This window comes from Hylaeus volcanicus, unplaced genomic scaffold (assembly GCF_026283585.1).
Source record: "Hylaeus volcanicus isolate JK05 unplaced genomic scaffold, UHH_iyHylVolc1.0_haploid 12237, whole genome shotgun sequence".
Classification (NCBI taxonomy): Eukaryota; Metazoa; Arthropoda; class Insecta; order Hymenoptera; family Colletidae; genus Hylaeus; species Hylaeus volcanicus.
In genome coordinates this window covers 76,887-93,525 of record NW_026533172.1, presented here as the reverse complement: position 1 = coordinate 93,525, position 16,639 = coordinate 76,887, and the positions used below count along the sequence as shown (strand labels likewise).

The 16,639-nt window shown below is 32.2% G+C and overlaps 7 protein-coding genes across 23 annotated transcripts; 5 read left to right on the top strand and 2 right to left on the bottom strand.

The window, feature by feature from the left end:
- Nucleotides 1–52: 52 nt before the first annotated feature.
- Nucleotides 53–2,365, top strand: LOC128883925 (ATP synthase subunit alpha, mitochondrial-like). Of its 3 annotated transcripts, none has more exons than XM_054136808.1 (10): nt 53–224; nt 323–495; nt 622–772; nt 823–970; nt 1,044–1,270; nt 1,328–1,621; nt 1,680–1,840; nt 1,890–2,057; nt 2,113–2,178; nt 2,227–2,365. In XM_054136808.1, the coding sequence occupies exons 1-10, from the start codon at nt 54–56 to the stop codon at nt 2,324–2,326; spliced, it is 1,659 nt and encodes a 552-aa protein (XP_053992783.1). In that variant the 5' UTR covers nt 53; the 3' UTR covers nt 2,327–2,365. The 3 variants fall into 3 exon arrangements, with proteins under 3 accessions (XP_053992783.1, XP_053992784.1, XP_053992785.1); XM_054136809.1 differs by having other exon boundaries at nt 2,235–2,345; XM_054136810.1 differs by having other exon boundaries at nt 87–224; nt 279–495.
- An 81-nt stretch (nt 2,366–2,446) lies between these two features.
- On the bottom strand, nt 2,447–3,366 carry LOC128883932 (proteasome maturation protein-like). The gene is made up of 4 exons (XM_054136825.1): nt 3,293–3,366; nt 3,104–3,237; nt 2,839–3,034; nt 2,447–2,784 (listed from the first exon to the last, which is right to left on the bottom strand). The coding sequence occupies exons 1-4, from the start codon at nt 3,300–3,302 to the stop codon at nt 2,705–2,707; spliced, it is 420 nt and encodes a 139-aa protein (XP_053992800.1). The 5' UTR covers nt 3,303–3,366; the 3' UTR covers nt 2,447–2,704.
- Nucleotides 3,367–3,432: 66 nt separating this feature from the next.
- Nucleotides 3,433–5,023, top strand: LOC128883930 (caltractin-like). Of its 2 annotated transcripts, XM_054136824.1 has the most exons (5): nt 3,474–4,047; nt 4,128–4,218; nt 4,273–4,348; nt 4,428–4,504; nt 4,565–5,023. In XM_054136824.1, the coding sequence occupies exons 1-5, from the start codon at nt 3,863–3,865 to the stop codon at nt 4,601–4,603; spliced, it is 468 nt and encodes a 155-aa protein (XP_053992799.1). In that variant the 5' UTR covers nt 3,474–3,862; the 3' UTR covers nt 4,604–5,023. The 2 variants fall into 2 exon arrangements, with proteins under 2 accessions (XP_053992798.1, XP_053992799.1); XM_054136823.1 differs by lacking the exon at nt 4,565–5,023 and having other exon boundaries at nt 3,433–4,047; nt 4,428–4,564.
- LOC128883926 (uncharacterized) lies at nt 4,489–7,157 on the bottom strand. 5 transcript variants are annotated; one of them, XM_054136814.1, is made up of 14 exons: nt 7,018–7,157; nt 6,884–6,960; nt 6,735–6,806; nt 6,545–6,676; nt 6,400–6,488; nt 6,095–6,166; nt 5,941–6,040; nt 5,678–5,850; nt 5,537–5,626; nt 5,336–5,488; nt 5,186–5,273; nt 5,031–5,126; nt 4,851–4,972; nt 4,489–4,786 (listed from the first exon to the last, which is right to left on the bottom strand). In XM_054136814.1, the coding sequence occupies exons 3-14, from the start codon at nt 6,786–6,788 to the stop codon at nt 4,690–4,692; spliced, it is 1,266 nt and encodes a 421-aa protein (XP_053992789.1). In that variant the 5' UTR covers nt 6,789–6,806; nt 6,884–6,960; nt 7,018–7,157; the 3' UTR covers nt 4,489–4,689. The 5 variants fall into 5 exon arrangements, with proteins under 5 accessions (XP_053992789.1, XP_053992786.1, XP_053992787.1 ...); XM_054136811.1 differs by having other exon boundaries at nt 6,735–6,960; XM_054136812.1 differs by having other exon boundaries at nt 6,735–6,918; nt 7,018–7,156.
- A 190-nt stretch (nt 7,158–7,347) lies between these two features.
- On the top strand, nt 7,348–10,660 carry LOC128883924 (uncharacterized). 5 transcript variants are annotated; one of them, XM_054136807.1, is made up of 19 exons: nt 7,348–7,483; nt 7,538–7,590; nt 7,642–7,776; nt 7,857–7,954; nt 8,003–8,069; nt 8,147–8,273; nt 8,325–8,450; nt 8,517–8,592; nt 8,696–8,756; nt 8,820–8,891; nt 8,944–9,062; nt 9,123–9,360; nt 9,510–9,583; nt 9,641–9,743; nt 9,844–9,903; nt 9,956–10,015; nt 10,078–10,191; nt 10,241–10,457; nt 10,527–10,660. In XM_054136807.1, the coding sequence occupies exons 1-19, from the start codon at nt 7,453–7,455 to the stop codon at nt 10,580–10,582; spliced, it is 1,887 nt and encodes a 628-aa protein (XP_053992782.1). In that variant the 5' UTR covers nt 7,348–7,452; the 3' UTR covers nt 10,583–10,660. The 5 variants fall into 5 exon arrangements, 3 of the variants coding, with proteins under 3 accessions (XP_053992782.1, XP_053992779.1, XP_053992778.1); XM_054136804.1 differs by having other exon boundaries at nt 8,325–8,350; nt 8,405–8,450; nt 10,241–10,582; XM_054136803.1 differs by having other exon boundaries at nt 10,241–10,582.
- Nucleotides 10,661–10,674: 14 nt separating this feature from the next.
- On the top strand, nt 10,675–11,883 carry LOC128883929 (uncharacterized). Of its 4 annotated transcripts, XM_054136822.1 has the most exons (8): nt 10,675–10,916; nt 10,962–11,098; nt 11,153–11,202; nt 11,293–11,334; nt 11,388–11,458; nt 11,506–11,534; nt 11,588–11,666; nt 11,720–11,883. In XM_054136822.1, the coding sequence occupies exons 1-7, from the start codon at nt 10,675–10,677 to the stop codon at nt 11,629–11,631; spliced, it is 615 nt and encodes a 204-aa protein (XP_053992797.1). In that variant the 3' UTR covers nt 11,632–11,666; nt 11,720–11,883. The 4 variants fall into 4 exon arrangements, with proteins under 4 accessions (XP_053992797.1, XP_053992795.1, XP_053992796.1 ...); XM_054136820.1 differs by having other exon boundaries at nt 11,506–11,666; XM_054136821.1 differs by having other exon boundaries at nt 10,968–11,098; nt 11,506–11,883.
- Nucleotides 11,884–12,032: 149 nt separating this feature from the next.
- On the top strand, nt 12,033–14,983 carry LOC128884337 (uncharacterized). 3 transcript variants are annotated; one of them, XM_054137660.1, is made up of 10 exons: nt 12,033–12,335; nt 12,422–12,499; nt 12,602–12,754; nt 12,850–13,527; nt 13,740–13,799; nt 13,882–13,980; nt 14,042–14,135; nt 14,185–14,382; nt 14,445–14,635; nt 14,842–14,983. In XM_054137660.1, the coding sequence occupies exons 1-10, from the start codon at nt 12,171–12,173 to the stop codon at nt 14,848–14,850; spliced, it is 1,725 nt and encodes a 574-aa protein (XP_053993635.1). In that variant the 5' UTR covers nt 12,033–12,170; the 3' UTR covers nt 14,851–14,983. The 3 variants fall into 3 exon arrangements, with proteins under 3 accessions (XP_053993635.1, XP_053993634.1, XP_053993636.1); XM_054137659.1 differs by lacking the exon at nt 14,842–14,983 and having other exon boundaries at nt 14,445–14,821; XM_054137661.1 differs by lacking the exon at nt 14,842–14,983 and having other exon boundaries at nt 12,278–12,335; nt 12,422–12,754; nt 12,825–13,527; nt 14,445–14,821.
- Nucleotides 14,984–16,639: the final 1,656 nt, after the last annotated feature.

The window sequence follows — 16,639 nt, the reverse complement described above, 5'->3', positions numbered from 1 at the left end:
CTCTCACAACAAGGAGAAGAGTAGGTATAGTCAAAAAAAACAAAGAAAAAAAAATGCAATTTTTTCAAAAAGCTTTAAGGCGTTCACTTGTATGTGTCTTATATAGGCATGCGTGTGTTCTACCGAAAAGTTTTCAAACACGTTTGTCGTCTACCGCTTGTCGTATTTCCCCCTCTGAAATATCACAACTTTTACAAGAGCGCTTAGTTGATTGGTCCGCAAAAGTAAGAGATAAAAAGTTTTTTTAGAAGTGACATTGCATCAGAGTGTTCAACTAGTTTCTTTAAAGAAGATTAGAGGATCTTGTTTTTTTGGGATGTAGGAGGGAATCGAAGAGACAGGACGCGTTTTAAGTGTTGGAGATGGTATAGCACGGGTGTATGGTCTTAAGAATTGTAAGGCTGGCGAAATGGTTGTATTTTCCTCTGGCCATAGAGGAATGGCGTTAAATTTAGAATTTGATAATGTTGGAGTCGTTATTTTTGGAAATGATCGGTACGATTAATGAGACATAAATTTTTTTTAAATAGTTATTTGAAAAAAAATAATAAAAAATTCTTTTTTTTTTAACGAAAACAAAATTTTGTAAATGAGAAAAAACTTTGTGCTGCTTTATTTTAGTCATATACGTGAAGGAGATATTGTTAAAAGAACCGATACTATAGTTGAAGTAGGTGTCGGATCACAATTGTTAGGTCGAGTCGTGGATGCTTTAGGGAATCCTATTGATGGAAAGGGGTCAGTGTCATATGATAAATTTATACGTGTTGAGGTAGCCTTTCGATTCAACATATGGGAATGTTTATGAGTCAATTTTTTTAGACAAAAGCTCCCGGTATTTTGTCTCGCCAACCCATATGTGAACCAATGTCTACTGGTGTCAAATGCATTGACGCTTTAGTACCTATTGGCAGAGGACAACGTGAATTAATTATTGGTGATCGTCAAACAGGAAAAACTGCACTTATTAGTAATGCCATTCCTTCTAACAAACTTGACTTCATTTGTATATGTGTGTGTGTTTGCGCGTGTGAATTTCAAAGTCGATACGATTCTTAATCAAAAAGAAGCAAATGAGGGTTTAGATGAAAGCCAAAAATTATATTGTGTTTATGTTGCTATTGGTCAAAAATGTTCGACAGTTTCCCATATTGTTGATACATTAACCAAACATGATGCTTTAAAATATACCGTGGTGGTGGTGGCGACAGCGTCTGATGCTGCTCCCTTACAGTATATTGCTCCGTATTCTGGCTGTACTATTGCTGAGGTATTTTCAAAACTTTTTGTCGTTGTCATAACAGCGTATAGACTTGTTATTGCTTAGTGGTTTCGCGATAATGGTCAACATGCTATTGTTTTTTATGATGATTTATCCAAGCAAGCCGTTGCCTATCGCCAAATGTCTTTATTACTTCGACGACCTCCGGGAAGAGAAGCTTATCCTGGAGATGTTTTTTATCTTCATAGTCGTTTATTAGAACGTGCAGCGAAACTGTCTGATTCTCTGGGAGGTGGTTCTCTTACAGCTTTACCTGTTGTTGAGACGCAAGGAGGAGATGTGTCAGCGTACATTCCCACTAATGTTATTTCCATTACGGATGGGCAAATTTTCATTGAGGTTTGGCTTTTTTTTTACTTGTTAAACTAAATTTTTTTAATATAAATTTTTTTATTAGAGCGAACTTTTTTTTAAAGGAGTTCGCCCTGCTATTAATGTAGGCTTGTCTGTTAGTCGTGTTGGCTCAGCAGCACAAAGTAAAGCAATGAAACAAGTATCAAGCTCAATGAAATTAGATTTGGCTCAATATCGAGATTTAGCTGCATTTTCCCAATTTGGGTAGTCTTTTTAAATTCGGACGCTTTTGTACTCTATAACTGAAAAATAGATCAGATTTAGATGAGTCGACAAAACAACTTTTAGTGCGTGGTTCTGTGTTAACCGAGTTATTAAAACAAAGACAATATGAACCGATGAAAACACTACATCAAGTAGTCATTCTTTTCACGGGAGTTGAAGGATATTTAGACTCACTCGACAAGGAAGAAATAATCAGGTAGATATCTCTTTTTTATAGACATTTCATAAAAGGTTTTTTTTTATATTGAAAGATTTGAAAAAGTATTTTTGCACCATATGGATACAACCCAGCAAGATATTTTACAATCTATTGAAAGGTAAAGCGTTACCTTCAGTATTCCTTATGTATTTCTTTTTTTTTTAAGAGAAAAAGAAATAAGCTTGGAAACAAAATTAAAATTAAAACAAGTTATTGAAGATTTCTTATCTGAAAATGAATTTAAAAAAAAACAGACGAATTTATAAACGTTTATGGTTCAACACTCTTGCAATATTTAAAATATGTTTACCAAATTTTTTATCCTTCAAACGTAAAAAATGTCAGTAACTTTAAATCAAGCCACTTGAGTCTACGATATTGTTTGAGTTAATATATAGAGTTCATTTTAGATATTTTTTTTTTAATTATTTTAAAGTACTAAAATTTTCTTTAACCATTTCAATGTGATTTTAACAAAAAAAAAAAGAAATGAAATTAATTCTAACGCGTGCAACATATGCTCCTGTCGATGCCATTCAGACTTCCAATTGGTTTGTAATGTTTGTACAAGGTTTAAAAATTTTCAATCATCTTGTGGAAGAGACTGTGGGTGTTCTCCTTCGACACAAGCTGTATTAAAACGTTTAAATTGAATTAAAATTTAAACGCTTTTCCATTAGGGATGCAATAGTTTGACGAGATTCAGGTGCATTCGGAATTTCAACTAAAAAAAAGAAAATTACAACGTTTTAAAAAAAGTTTTATCTTTAAGACGCACTATTCAAATAATCTTCAAACGTGATTGTATCTTCGGTTGACATAGCTAAGTGCAACCCAAGAAGAGAGGAACGAAAAGGTGGTAAACGTCGTGTTTGCGCAACAAACGTTCTTTCTCGAGCTAACGTTAAAGGAGCATGAAGACCGTAGATGGAGGAAAGAGAGCGTAAGTACTGTGTTTCTTCATCGAAAATTCCCTAAATGAAAGAATAGCGAGAATAATTACATTTTGTTTTGAAAAGAGTTCTTCACTCAATAAAGTTTACTTTTCTTTGAAGTTCGCCGATAGGATGATTCACATGATCAACTAATGCCGATGGATTGATTTTTCCATTTTGAATACTTGTATCAACTGTGGTATCGGTTCTTTTAATTAAGTTATACTTTTCTGGAATGCATTCTATCAAAACATTTGACATACAATACAATCTACAAAAAAGAAAAAAAGAACTTACGAAGAGCCATTGAAACAAAAATTTAAAAAAACTTTTTTTCTGCAACTGTTTCAAGTATAATATAAATCATATTCTGTGGCGAGTTCTCCAAAACAGAAAAATTCATTTTAGCTGTCACACTTTAGTTTTACTAAATTAACCTTGAAAACACTTTTTTTTAAAAAAATCATATTTCAAAAAAAAACGAATTCTTCTTAGTATGTCACTTTAATAACGTATGTCTATTTTTTATTTAAACTTCAAAATCTTTTTAGTGTATCAATAAGAAAAAAAAGCATTGTAGTTGATGACACCACTTGTTCTATACAATAATAGAAATTTCTTCTTATATATTTACAAAGACAATTGTGGAACTGATTTATTAAAAGTTATCGAAAAGTTATTGCGCCAATCATATTTTTTTTTTTGAAACACTGTACATTTCTGATTGCCTAATTGAATCAAAAATTCGACTATATTTTTTAATTATTGACTATAAAATGTGCCCTCTTCTCTCTTTTTAAAAGACATTATAGGAATTTTGAATGTGCAAACGCTTGTATAATAAAACGTGCGAAGAAATTAATTGATATGAGTAGCGTATCAACAAAGGATCGTGAGGAGGAGGACATTTTAGCGGCTTTCAAATTGTTTGATGTTAATGAAACTGGCTACGTGAATCCGAAAGAACTTATGACCTGTTTATTAGAAATCGATATGGAACCTTATAAATGTGTGATTCTTAAAATTGTTTCCTTTCTAGATGACTTTATGAGGTAGGTTTTCTTTTGTTACTTACCTTTTTTCTTAGGTAAAAAAACAAATTAAATGTTTGTTTTTTTTTGAATACTTTCAGACAAGACGAATGGTTGAGTTATAATGATTTCAAAAAAATGGTAGAACAAACATTGAACGACTCAAAAACCTCTTTAGAAACAATGAGTAATGTACGTTTTAAATAAACGAAAATTTATTTTATATATTTTATTTTAACATTTTAGACCTTTCAGTTTTTCGATCTAGAAGATACGGGAGTCATAACAGTCGATTCATTAAAAAAAACATGTGACGCTTTGGGTAAGGGAAAGCGAAAGTTTACTTTTAATTTCAGTGCTCCACGTGAAACGAAGACCATCTTTCTTGCTCTATAATACAGGAGAAAATTTCTCAGATACGGACATTAGGAACATGATTTTAACAGCGGATGCTAATAAAGATGGTTGTGTCGATTTCGTAAGTTGCGTTTGGTATTTCTTAAACAAGTTTAGAACATCTTGGTATAATAACGTGTAGGATGATTTTTCGAAAATGCTAAACCATTTGAAGTTTTAAACGTTTCAAACACTAGTCTTGTTACTTTAGCAGCAATCTGCAGTTTAGGGAATTCCGAAAAAATGAAGTGTATCAACTGATGTTGATTAAGCGTATAAACGACTAGCTTCATTTTTTATTTCATTTAAACGTTTTTTAACAAGTTCCTCACGAAGTTGTGCGAAATTGTCTAAGCGAGTATACCTAAGCAACACGTGAGAGAACTTGGACACACAACTTTGGTCAAAAAAAACAAAGTGCGTCTTACCGTTGATCTGTTGATAAGCGGTCCATAAGTTGTAGAAATTCTTCACCTGTTTCATCAATGCGGGACGTGAGTTCAGTACTGGTTTTTAAGTATTTCTCAAACGATTCTATACATTCATTAAGCTAAAAAGACAAACATAGAAAAAGTTTTGCGATTGTGTTCGTGCCATTAAATCCTCACTAAATCCTGCTTCCATTCTATAAAACAAATCTGGAAATCCTTTATGCATAAACCTCGGTATCTCTTATCTGATCCCCAGTGTAGTAAATCAAAAACCTAGAAAGAGGCAAAGACCAAGAGTAATAAAGCCTCCAGATAGTGCATTTTAAGCAAACCTTTTCAAAGCTTAAATTAGGAGTATTTATTTGCGTATTTTTTTTCAAATCTTTACGTAACATCTCCAAACGTTCTTTTCTTAATGTCCTATAGCAGATAAAAAAAAGGAGTCTAACGTTTCGCATGTTTTAACCAGTAGATTGTTTCACTTTTTAAAAGCGTCGTAGACTTGTTCTTCTTCTTCCTTTGTTAAAATGCTGTCAATTGTTTTGAGGCGTTCATCATAAGATAAATAAACATCTGTAGCCTCTTTGAAATCCTTTAATAGAAAAGGATTTTTTATACGTTCTACTAGAAGAGAACTAAAAAAAATCTTACTACTTGTCCTACTACAAGTCAATTAAACTGACTAAAATAATTTTTTGGTTTGTTCCTTTTCCATTTGAGAACGACATTTCATTAAGAAATCAGGACAAGCAGTAATTTCTTTTTTGGCCTTTCTGTCATAGTGGAAAATGATGAGAAAAAAAACCGCATTCAAATTTGTTTACTTGATCCCTGTATTGCGAACAAGTAAGGAAGAAGAAAAAGAAGAGTTACATTGATCTTTTAGTATTTGAACGATTTTTTCATGGCGCCGTGTAGTTCCACCAAAATCATAATAATCCTTGTCTTGTCGTAATGAATTTTTTATTTCAAAAATAGAAATATCGCTCAAAGACCTCTTTGAAAAAATATTCAACAAAACCATTTGAAAAATAATATAAAAACCTTTGCCACGGAACAACACTAAAATTATGCCTTGGAAACTAACCGTTTGACTTAAATCTTGTAGCACGTTAGTAACTTTTTTGATGAATGAAGTCTCCTTTTCTTCTTCTGCTCGCCTGCGCTCTACTACATAGTTTTGTAGACTAAAGAAAAAGAAAGTTGTTTTAAGCCTCTTTCCACAACCATGTAACGTTGACCTTTCTTTAACAAAAACATCTCGTTCCGTTGAATTGAGGTCAGGATGATTGAATTCCGGTGAATTCGCCAGTCTAAATTACGAAACCGGTTTTAAAAAAAAACAGTAATTTCACACCATGAATAATGTGAGTTTTTTCGACTATAGAGGTGTTGGTCAATCCTCTCAACTAACACCAGCGTGGAAAGTGTCATTAAACTCAGACACAATGACAAAAAAATTAGAGGGTTTCAATAACAATGCAACTCTGTCTCTCTCTCTCTCTGTATATATATATATTTATATATATAGCACACAAAGATGTACCGATCATGAACTTGTACGGAGAAAACGTCTACGGGAAGAAGGTTTTCAGCAAGACATTTCTCAAAAAATAAGCGAAAATTTTGAAAAGCCTAAGAAATAACAGGGAGAGTCAATTTAAGAAACCCCGTTAAATGGTAAAATATACCTGTGCTGCTCTAGCACATTTTCCTGCACTTGTTTGATCTAAAATCCGCCGTCGTGCAGCTTGAAACACTTGTCTTTTTTGAATATCAGAAACTCCGCGAAACGCTGTATGATATAAAATATTGGGAAGAAACTAAGCACACACGAACACACACACATGATCAGTAACAGTTGGAGTAAACCTTTGTTACCTTCTCATAACTAATGAATGTTTGTACGTTTCTCTCCTTAAGAACGTGAACCATTGTTTCTATTAATACATCCTGGGATACATTGTTGACTTGTGGCATTTTTTTTAAAAGTCCAGTAATGTGGAATAAATGGACTCAGAGTAACATACAAAACGCACGCTTGAAATGGACCTTAACACACTAGCTTTTGTTTTATAATGAACATATGGAAAAAGACAAAAATCAGCTGTATATAAACCGATTTATGAAAGGAATTCATGCGTTGCTATCAATTCTATCCTACCTGATTCTAAACAAGAAAGGCATCAGATTTACTGGTTTTGTAGGTCCAAGAACTTCTGAGTCCACACGTTTTTCTTTTCTAAAATAATGCTCAAGTCATATTTGAACAAAATTTTCAATATGCAAGCTTTTCGTTATTGTCGAGTCTATTTGAACGTTGCACTGCGGGCTTCTAGTTTTGGCGTTATCACTAAAGTGAAGCCCTAGAAATAATGTTTAACTGCAATAAAAAGACATGCTCGCGTGTAACACCTAATTAAAAGCGAGATGTATAATAAAACTTGTTGCTAAACCAAATGAGTACTTTACTTGTTTCTGTGTTTGTGTTTTGTTACGAGCACAAAATGCGACTTTTGTCTCCTTGATGTGCATGTAAAGTAAAAATTAAAGTGAACGACCACTGTTAGTTGTGTGTTTATCAAAATCATTCAATTTAATGGAAAAAAGCTGCGCCCTTTTCTATAATTGTATGTGCCTTAATATACTCTAGTCCGCACAGACACCTTTCTATATTTATATAGGTCCAGCGTTATCTGGATTCACTGAACAAGATGCTCTTTTCATGACAATAAAAGTATTTTCATTTTTATTTATCTTTTGCATCGTGTTATCATGGTAACAATAGGAGTTGGTAGACAATGCTGTGGATGCCTGCCGTCATTCTAAAGCATTGTTTAAACATGATGCGGACATTTCAAAAAAGAAAGTGTCTCTTCAGCTTCTTTTCGACCCCACCTATACGCCTGACGATGATAAGAAGGTAACTGAGACTTGTTTACAAAAAAAGGAACCATTCCTTTTTGTATTCTCTATCTTTGTAATACATCATCTTCTTCCTAGTTGTCTCCCCAATTAACTCTCTGGATCAAAGTTTTGGATAATGGATCTGGAATTGAGCATAGCACGATTGAGCATCTGGGAACGTTGTTTGGTTCTTCGTACGATTTGTTTCTTTTTCTCACTTTTTTACAATTTTTTTAACGCAGGAAGCCCCCTTGGTGCCACCCTGAAAAAGCATCAAAAGCACACGATTCACTGCCTCAGTCCCTCACTGTAGGCTGCCTCGTTCCCATTTGTTTAAAGAAAAAACATAAAAATATAAAATTTTTTTTGCTTGTATTTTTTTGAAGAACAAAAGGGTCTATGAGACGCCTTCAAGCAGTCCTGAATCCTGGCTTCATTCGCAATCTGACCATGAAACTTTAAACGTTTACGAAAAAAGTTCTTCATGTGAAAATGTACCTAGCGGAAAATTCGGTAACTCCACTCGTTTTTGTCAAAACAAGCTTTACCCTTTTGCTTTTATAGGATTAGGACTCAAAATGGTTTTGCTCGTACGACACGCCTTTTGTTTTTTCATCATTTCAAATAATTCAATTCTTCGCAAGGCATCTCATCGTAATGGATTAGGTAAATTGGATTTTCAAATTCGAGGTAAAAAAAAATTATTTCACATGAGTATACGAAATATGAATACAAGAAAATATTGCTTTCGAGAAGTTTCACCGACGTCTTTAGCTAACTTTCGACTTAAGCTAAACAATCCTGATTCCAGTGGAGCGATTCAAGTCGAGAAGTAAAATAAATATTGACTTGAATCTTCTGTTAGTTTGTTTTCTATTAATATAAAAGTGTGAACTCCGTATAGATCATTTATGTGCTGAATTTTTCTTTCGTAGTTTACATTACACATTTTGCCACTATAATGATTGGCCTTGGATGACATCTGTTGCCGTTCAGGTCAGCTGAAAAGTTTTCACTATATGATTTGTCTTCTTGTCAACCTTCTCCTTTTCAATCAAGATCACACACACGGATATTGCTGATTGCCGTGTCACCAACTATTTTGATTTACTTGCCTTATGGAATCCAGAGGTCATTTTCGTTCATTCTATTATAACGAAAGCATCACCTGTTTTCGCCTTAGATTCAATTCACCTATGAATTTGATAATACTTCCCTACTCCAATGCTCGACTATCACCTGTAAAAACTCCTATGACGTGTGTTGGTTTGGCCTACTGGATCCACATCCTTCCTCAACAACGTAAATGTTAGAACCATAGAAAACTATCATTAGTTTCTTTTGCATTTTTTTTCAAAATAGAGCTAAAACAACTACCATTACTTGGAACCCGTCTCTTGTTCTTTCTCTACAAGAACGTTTCTCACAACGCCTGCATCATCAAGGCTATTTTGTACTTCAATCCACAAAGATTTCAAAATCCAATATAACTTTAGTCCTTTTTTTATGCCGTCATAACAATGCTGCCAATGAACAGTTAACAGAGGAGACTGATTACAAGACTCATTTAGCTTTACTTGAGGATACTGTAAAAATATGGGTACATTTGAAATTGTCTTCGTGAAACCATCATCACAAGTGGAAGCGTTTTCTCTTTTTTACCCACTCACGTTACAAAACCTTACGATGCGTGTTACCTTACATTTCTTCTGTATGAGGTTTTTCAAAAAAATTTTCGTGTTTCTGTAGTCATGGAAATCTTGTAATCGCGTGCCGCTCTCTTCAGGAGACAGTTCAATTTGCTTTATCACTCAATGTCTTTTGTAAATGACCAAACAGGAAAAAAAATTTCAAAAATATTTCTACCATGTTTTTACTAGAAAATTCTTTAAACGTTTTGGACACTACTACGGTATTTTTAACGTCGCTTGTCAAAGTTCCGTCTCCAACAGCGATCAATTTCCTGATGATTCCTTCTTTAAGGTATTTTGTTTTATTTATAAAACTATTTTTCAACTTGTTTTAATGACTGTACTAACAAACCACTTCCGTATCAAGTTATGACTCCATTTCATATCTTTAGATGGTTTCCTTACTGAAAACGCACCGCGTCGCTTATGCCACTTGGACAGACCTTTTTATGGTAGATTTTTAAAAGTTTTAGCTATCTCATTTAAAAAAAAACGACCTTTCAGTTAATTAACTTTGATATGGAGCATATCGAGTATGGTTCTTTTAGTAAGTCCTATATTAAAGTATGTTATCCATTAAAATACTTTTTTTGTTGAAAACAAGAACAATCACTGCACTCATTTAGGGGCCCTCTTGTATTGAACCTCAATTTTTGAGCGCGTTGCAAGAAGGATTTCTAAATTTACAAACAAAGTGTGGCAATTTGTGTCATGAACTTATCAGTGTGCAAAAAGCCCAGGTTTGATAGTCACCATATTCCTCAAAACATGTTCGTGACGATTTCTTAGTATTTAACTGCTCTCTCGAAAGATGCACCTATTTTAGCCTCAAGTCTTGCTACACTAATACAAAACTCAATGAACTCAGAGTTTCGAAAGCAAATGCAAGAATTCATTGAAGAACAAGAAATGTTTTACGGGCTGACGGCCATTTCAAGCGGACAAGATATTTCCCTCGAACAACGGTTTCTCAAATTACTGCGAAAGCGACTACAAGATGCTTACGGTAACTTTTCTTCTTCATGTCTTCTTTTGGGTCTAGTTTATAGAAACTTATTTTTTATATATCTATTAGAGAGTATGGAGTCTAGAAAGACCTGTGTAAAAAAGAAAAAAAAAGTCTTTTCATAATTGATGCATCATAAAACACTGTGACACAGATTTTTACTATTTGTTTGTATAAAACAAAAAGATTCATTTTCATAGTGCATTTTAAAATTCAAATGGACTATTTAAGTGATAAGAGTCTTGAAAACGAAACAAATGAACTAAAACAACCTTCGTTAGAATCTTGTACGTCATCTCAAACAAGTCAAAAAGTCGAACCAGTTCACCATAATGCCAAATTATATTTATGGCATTTTGGTCACTGTAATACAAAAAAATGCAGTGGAAGTAAATTACTACGATTTTCAAAAGTTGTGGAACTGAAGCAATCTCAAAAGTGTCATGGAATCATATTAAGGTGAATGATTCTTTTGAACAAGCGTGTTTCCAATTTATTTTAAAGCCCTAGAGCGACGCATTATATTAGTCAAGAAGATGCGGACGACATTTTAAAGAAAGGTTTATGCGTAGTGGATTGCTCTTGGAATCGTCTGCAAGATGTACCCTTTCAAAAGTTACACACTGGAAAAGAACGTTTATGTATGTTTTTTTTTTTTTTTTTTCAACTTGACAATTTTATAGTACACATGTTAGTACCTTTTTTAATAGCAGCTAACTCGACACATTACGGACGTCCTTTTGAGGTATCCTTTCTTACTTTCTTGTCTTATTTTTTTGTTAGGTTATACAATCTACTTACACTGTCCACGTTGATGTTTTTTTTATCATCTTAGTTATCATGTGTAGAGGCTTTAGCTGCTTGTCTTTCAATAGTTGTAAGATACACCGTTCGACTAATCAACGTCCTTCTCTTATCACTCTATTGTAGGGTCTTGATCAACAAGCGTCGGACATTTTATCCATTTTTAAATGGGGACCTCACTTTATTGAACTAAATACGTAACCGTACTTTGCACTAGTTTTAAACAAACATGGCGCTTGCGTAGATCATTATTACAGCTTTATAAAGAAAAAGGTACCACATCAATCAACATGGCCTCTTTACAGAAACAAATTTTGCACGACAAGAATCAAGCACAAAAACAAAAAGAACGAAAAAAAAAAACCTGTAATCTAGAGTACTTGGACTCTAGTTTAATGCCACCAGGTAACTCTTCCGTTACGACACTATTTGAAAAAAGAAATTAAATTCATAATTAGATGACACTGAAGATTTTGAAGTAGAATTTAATTAAAACTATTTATTATTTTTTCTAGTCGTGTTGTTCGTTCGTATTTCTTTTTAAATACAGTTGATATAATGTAGCAAAGTGACTTTATTTGTCCACTAAAAAAATAATGAAGTTATCTTGGTGTTTCTTTTTTATGGCTTACCAATACAAAACCCTTTGTGATCTAGTACAAAAATTATTTTTTTTTTCAACTTTTAAATCAAGCAAACAATTTCAACTGTGACATGTTTTCCTGTGACAAGTAAACATTCAATTATCGTAGAATTTTACTATGTGAGTACAACACTACATGATCAAAGGTCAAAGAAATGCAATTTACATAAAGTCTTCTTCATAGTAAAAAAAACATAGATTTTGTTATGTTTAGAAAAAATTAACGTACATGTATTAACGACATAATCAAAAGCTTAATTCACAAAATGACTTCTTTAACTCTATCCAACTGTGTAACCCCTGTTAAAAGAAAACGTGGTCGACCACGTTTATATCCGATTCCTTCCTCAACGGTAGATCCAATTTTTTCATCCCCTGTACCTGAAGTATCTGTAAATGACGTGGCTGCGGAGTGTCGAGAAAAAGTACAGGTATTAATAAATCTACAAGAAAATTTTTTTGTTTTTTTTAAATGAACTATTCTTGAGCATTAACATTAATTTCTTATTAATTATAGTCAACAACGTGTCAACGAGATTCCGTTCAACGCAAACCTAAAAAACTTAAAACGAAGCTTAAAAAAAAAAAACCACCCGTAAGAATTAGTATACCTGTTTTGGGGGAAGGGGGGCTTAACAAGAGATATACAAAAACATCATTTATTGATTTTGTTTTGTTTTCTATTGAACTTGTATAGTCCACTCTTGCTACTCTTAACCCCCAAATTTTAGCAGTCGCATCCTATTTAAAAAAACCGTCAATCCCTGAGCATCATGATTTGCTGCGATTATTTATTACGTACCCTACAAAATCCAAATTGTTGTTAAATGGTGCTTATAATAAAATACCCGTAAGTGGTTTATGATACTACAGAAAATTTTGTTTTAAATTTTGATACACTGTCGAGTATTCGGTATTAGTCTAGTTCATAATATTTCCATTCAGGGCCTTTTGCCAAAACATTCTTCTCACAAAAATAGTGAAAATCCTTTTTTAATTCCCTCACTTTATGTCGTTAATGCTTCACAAGACAATAAACTACAAACTCATTCTCTCCATCATGAAATATTTCATGTTTTAGGACTTTTTGATGCGCATACCTTATCTTCAAAAACAACAAAAACAGATTTAGCATTTCAAAAATTCGATTCTTTACTTGATTCCATTTTGAAACATTTAAATGAAACGCTGTATTCAAATATTATCCAAAAAAAAAGTAACGACAAAAACAAGCAAACGGAATGTTCCGCTATAGATAAAAATGTTGGACAGAATATGCTGACGTTATTACGCAATACAAAAGCCATTGAAAATCTTGATGTATTGCAATTATCCTATGAACATCAGCAAGAACAAAAACAAGAAGATATTCTATGGAATATTTGGCATCCTGAATTTCTATTAAAAATTTTTGTAAATAATTACGTTAAAGAAATGGACTTACCCGAACCTCAATTGACTAACGTTTTATTAGAATCATTACGTCACCAAATTCATATGAAGCAGTCTTTTTATAAAGTTTTTATTAAAATTTCCCTACTCCTAATGTATCACCTTACCATTTCCTCACCGTTACATCTTCCTTTCGCACAAGGGTATATTATGATCGATTGTTCTTTTTCCGTAAGACGTTTGACACACATTGCTTTTTTTTTGAAACAATAAATCAAACCAATCTACTTTCTTGTTCTTGTTATATTTTAATTAGAAAAAAACTTGATTTACTTTCATGCAATCAACAGAAAAATAAAGTATTACTTTTTTCTTGTTCTAACTCGGTTATCTTACAAAAACATTTATCTTCGTCACTCTTACATATATAATTGTTTTTTTAGTCCCTTCGATTAGTAGATAGCGTTTACTGGAATATTTGGAATACTTTTCATGAATTAAAAGTAAACAGTTTCTTTTTTGAAAGAGAACAAACCCCATTTTTATATGCATAAGAAATAATTTCCTTTTTTTTTTTCTTTCAAGACTTTTGTTAATGATTGGATCTTATCGATCAATGGACCGAAAGAAATGTTTTCCACCGTTCTTATATGTTTTTTGCGTGAAATTTATTTGCAACGCTTGGTGACTTGTTGCTGAATTTGTTGTAAAAAAAAAAAGCTTTTTTTTTTTGTCCAATATGCAGGAATTTCTTAAACAAAATCGAGAAACTATCATTGACTGCGTTCGAAAATATGTTTCGAATTTTGAAGAGGACACAACCATAACTACAAACTCTGGTTTGATCATTATTTCCATATGTCATCTCTTTAACATTATTTCATCTAGATGTTGACTTTCATGAGAATCCATCAATCCTTGAAGAAAGACAGCGTACTTTAAGAAGTCACCACGCCTATCAGTTTTTCGATGGAGAAACAAAGGAACCCGGTACCCTTTCGAATGCTTTGTTTTCCAACTCTAACGACAGTGCGCTACATTTAACGAATACTTTGTTACCTTTGAAAACTAGCAATAATTTAAAAGGTAATGAATGCATTTTTTTAGTAAGAAAAACACGCGTTTTTTTGTTTTCCTACTTGATTTAGAAGCAACATACAATGCTAATTATGCTCACTCCACTACTTTACCAGATCAAGAAATTTCACAGGGTGTTCGTGAAACAAGTTCCACGTATCTTTTACAAAAAATTAGACAACGCTTCAAACCATTAATTCTACGCACACCTTGCACAACAAAACTTGAAAACCATGATATTTTAAATATCCTAAACCATACAGTGAGTATGAGTCAATTAACAAAAAAATATACTATTGACGGTTGACATGACTAAAAAAAGTAGAATGTTGCTAGTTATTGTTGAGTGTGTTTGTTTGTACATGGGCGTGAGTTATCAAGTGATCTGAAAAGAATTTATTTTTACTAATAAATAATCTTTCTTTTTGTACATGTTAGATTTTCATTATTCTGTTACTTTGTTCCCAGTTATATTGAAATTTTAATTTGATTTTTTTCAAGCAAAACGCACTACCTTATTTTCTTTCAACAAAAATTATAAGGTAGTTTTGCATAATCTAAAAAGGGATAAAATGGTTGGGGGTCAAACAAAAACAACAGGATATTGTAGCATAATTACTATTAGTAATGTTTAAACCAATTCATTTCAAAACCTCTAGAGGCTAGTAAAGTTTTACCGTTTAAAAAAATATAAAATTGTTTAAACAATTAAAGATTTATTTATTATAATCAATAAACAAATGACATAGCATTGACAAAAATTTAAAGATTTAACTAAAGCAAACATAATTTATTGAAATTAAGTCGACAAGATATAATAATGTGGTGGATTTCTAAAGGGTCACATAGTACGTAGGCGAAGGATTTTCTATAATTTGTTTCACGGTAATAACAGGACTTGACATTTTTTCTAAATGATTTGTAACGGCCTTGACTGCCTCTACCGCCTCCACAGCTTCCAAAGCTGATATACGTTTTTCTATTTCTCTAGGCTTTTCGGAAACGACCCAATAGTGACTATTACCTGATTCACGAGATGAATGCGTTTTACATTGCGACACATGGTACGTTGTACCATGTGTTTGGCCTAACGCTTCAACATGATAAGCTGACATTTTTTGGTATTTCAAATGGTTTTTCTAAAATTACTCTATAATGATTTGATTAAAAAATAAAATTTGCAAAACTTATTGCTATTTTGTTTTAATTCCCATATGAATATTCATGCACATAAATGCACGTAAATAAAAAATAGACTATCACACATAAAATTTCTTGTTTTAAATTCGCATCATCCAATTTTTTTTAGTTTGAATCAAGTCAGAAAGTGTGAAGAAATACATTTTGTTTAAAAAATAGTCCTTACTTAATGAAGAAAAAAGTGAAAAAAATTGAATTGAAAAAATATGAAATAAATAAAATTCAACAGAGAAAATTGAAATGAAAAAAGGTGAAATAAGAAAAATTAAATTAAAATAAATTATCTATGTTTAAATAATATATAAAAAGTTCGAAAAAGTATTTTAAATTAAAATGAAACGGTACTATTTTAGGAAAGAAAAGTAATGTGCTAGGTGAATGTAATATAAAAAAAATTGTCATAAATTTATTTATGCTTCACAACTAACAAAATAATATTTTTTCTACTATTTTTAATAAACAAAAATTATGATAGGCACAAGTAAACGTTTTATTCAACAAGAAAATTTCTTACAGTTTTATTTTATAACACCAGTAATTTGTTCAAATTACTTTTCATGCGTCTAGTATTTTTTGTTAAATTTCTCTACTAGGTTAAAAAAAATTTTTATAAAAAAGATATATCAATAATTAAAAAAATGGAATAGTTGCATTTAAGGTGGCAAGTGGAATGAAAAAAGATAAACCAGCTGGAGAAATTTTTGGAATAAAATGCGCTGATAATTCTATTAAAAAAATGCTCTCATCGAAGGAATTGAAATGTGTTACAATCCATCAGTGGACAGCACCAAAAGATGCGCCATTTCATGAAGCTTCGCCTGATAATATAAGTCCGCAGCAAAAAAATGCTGAGCTCGAGGCATTATTACATGAAAGCAACACCACGACATTTCACAAAAGTTTAAATGTACTTGCAGTTACATCAGAAAAATTAACTAGGAACCAAAATAATATATTTGCACGTATTCTTGATCATTCTCAATATAAAACAAAAATTGCGTTTTTAAAAAAGAAAATTACCTATGTTTATTATAAACATTGTTACCATCAAAATTATAACTCGATA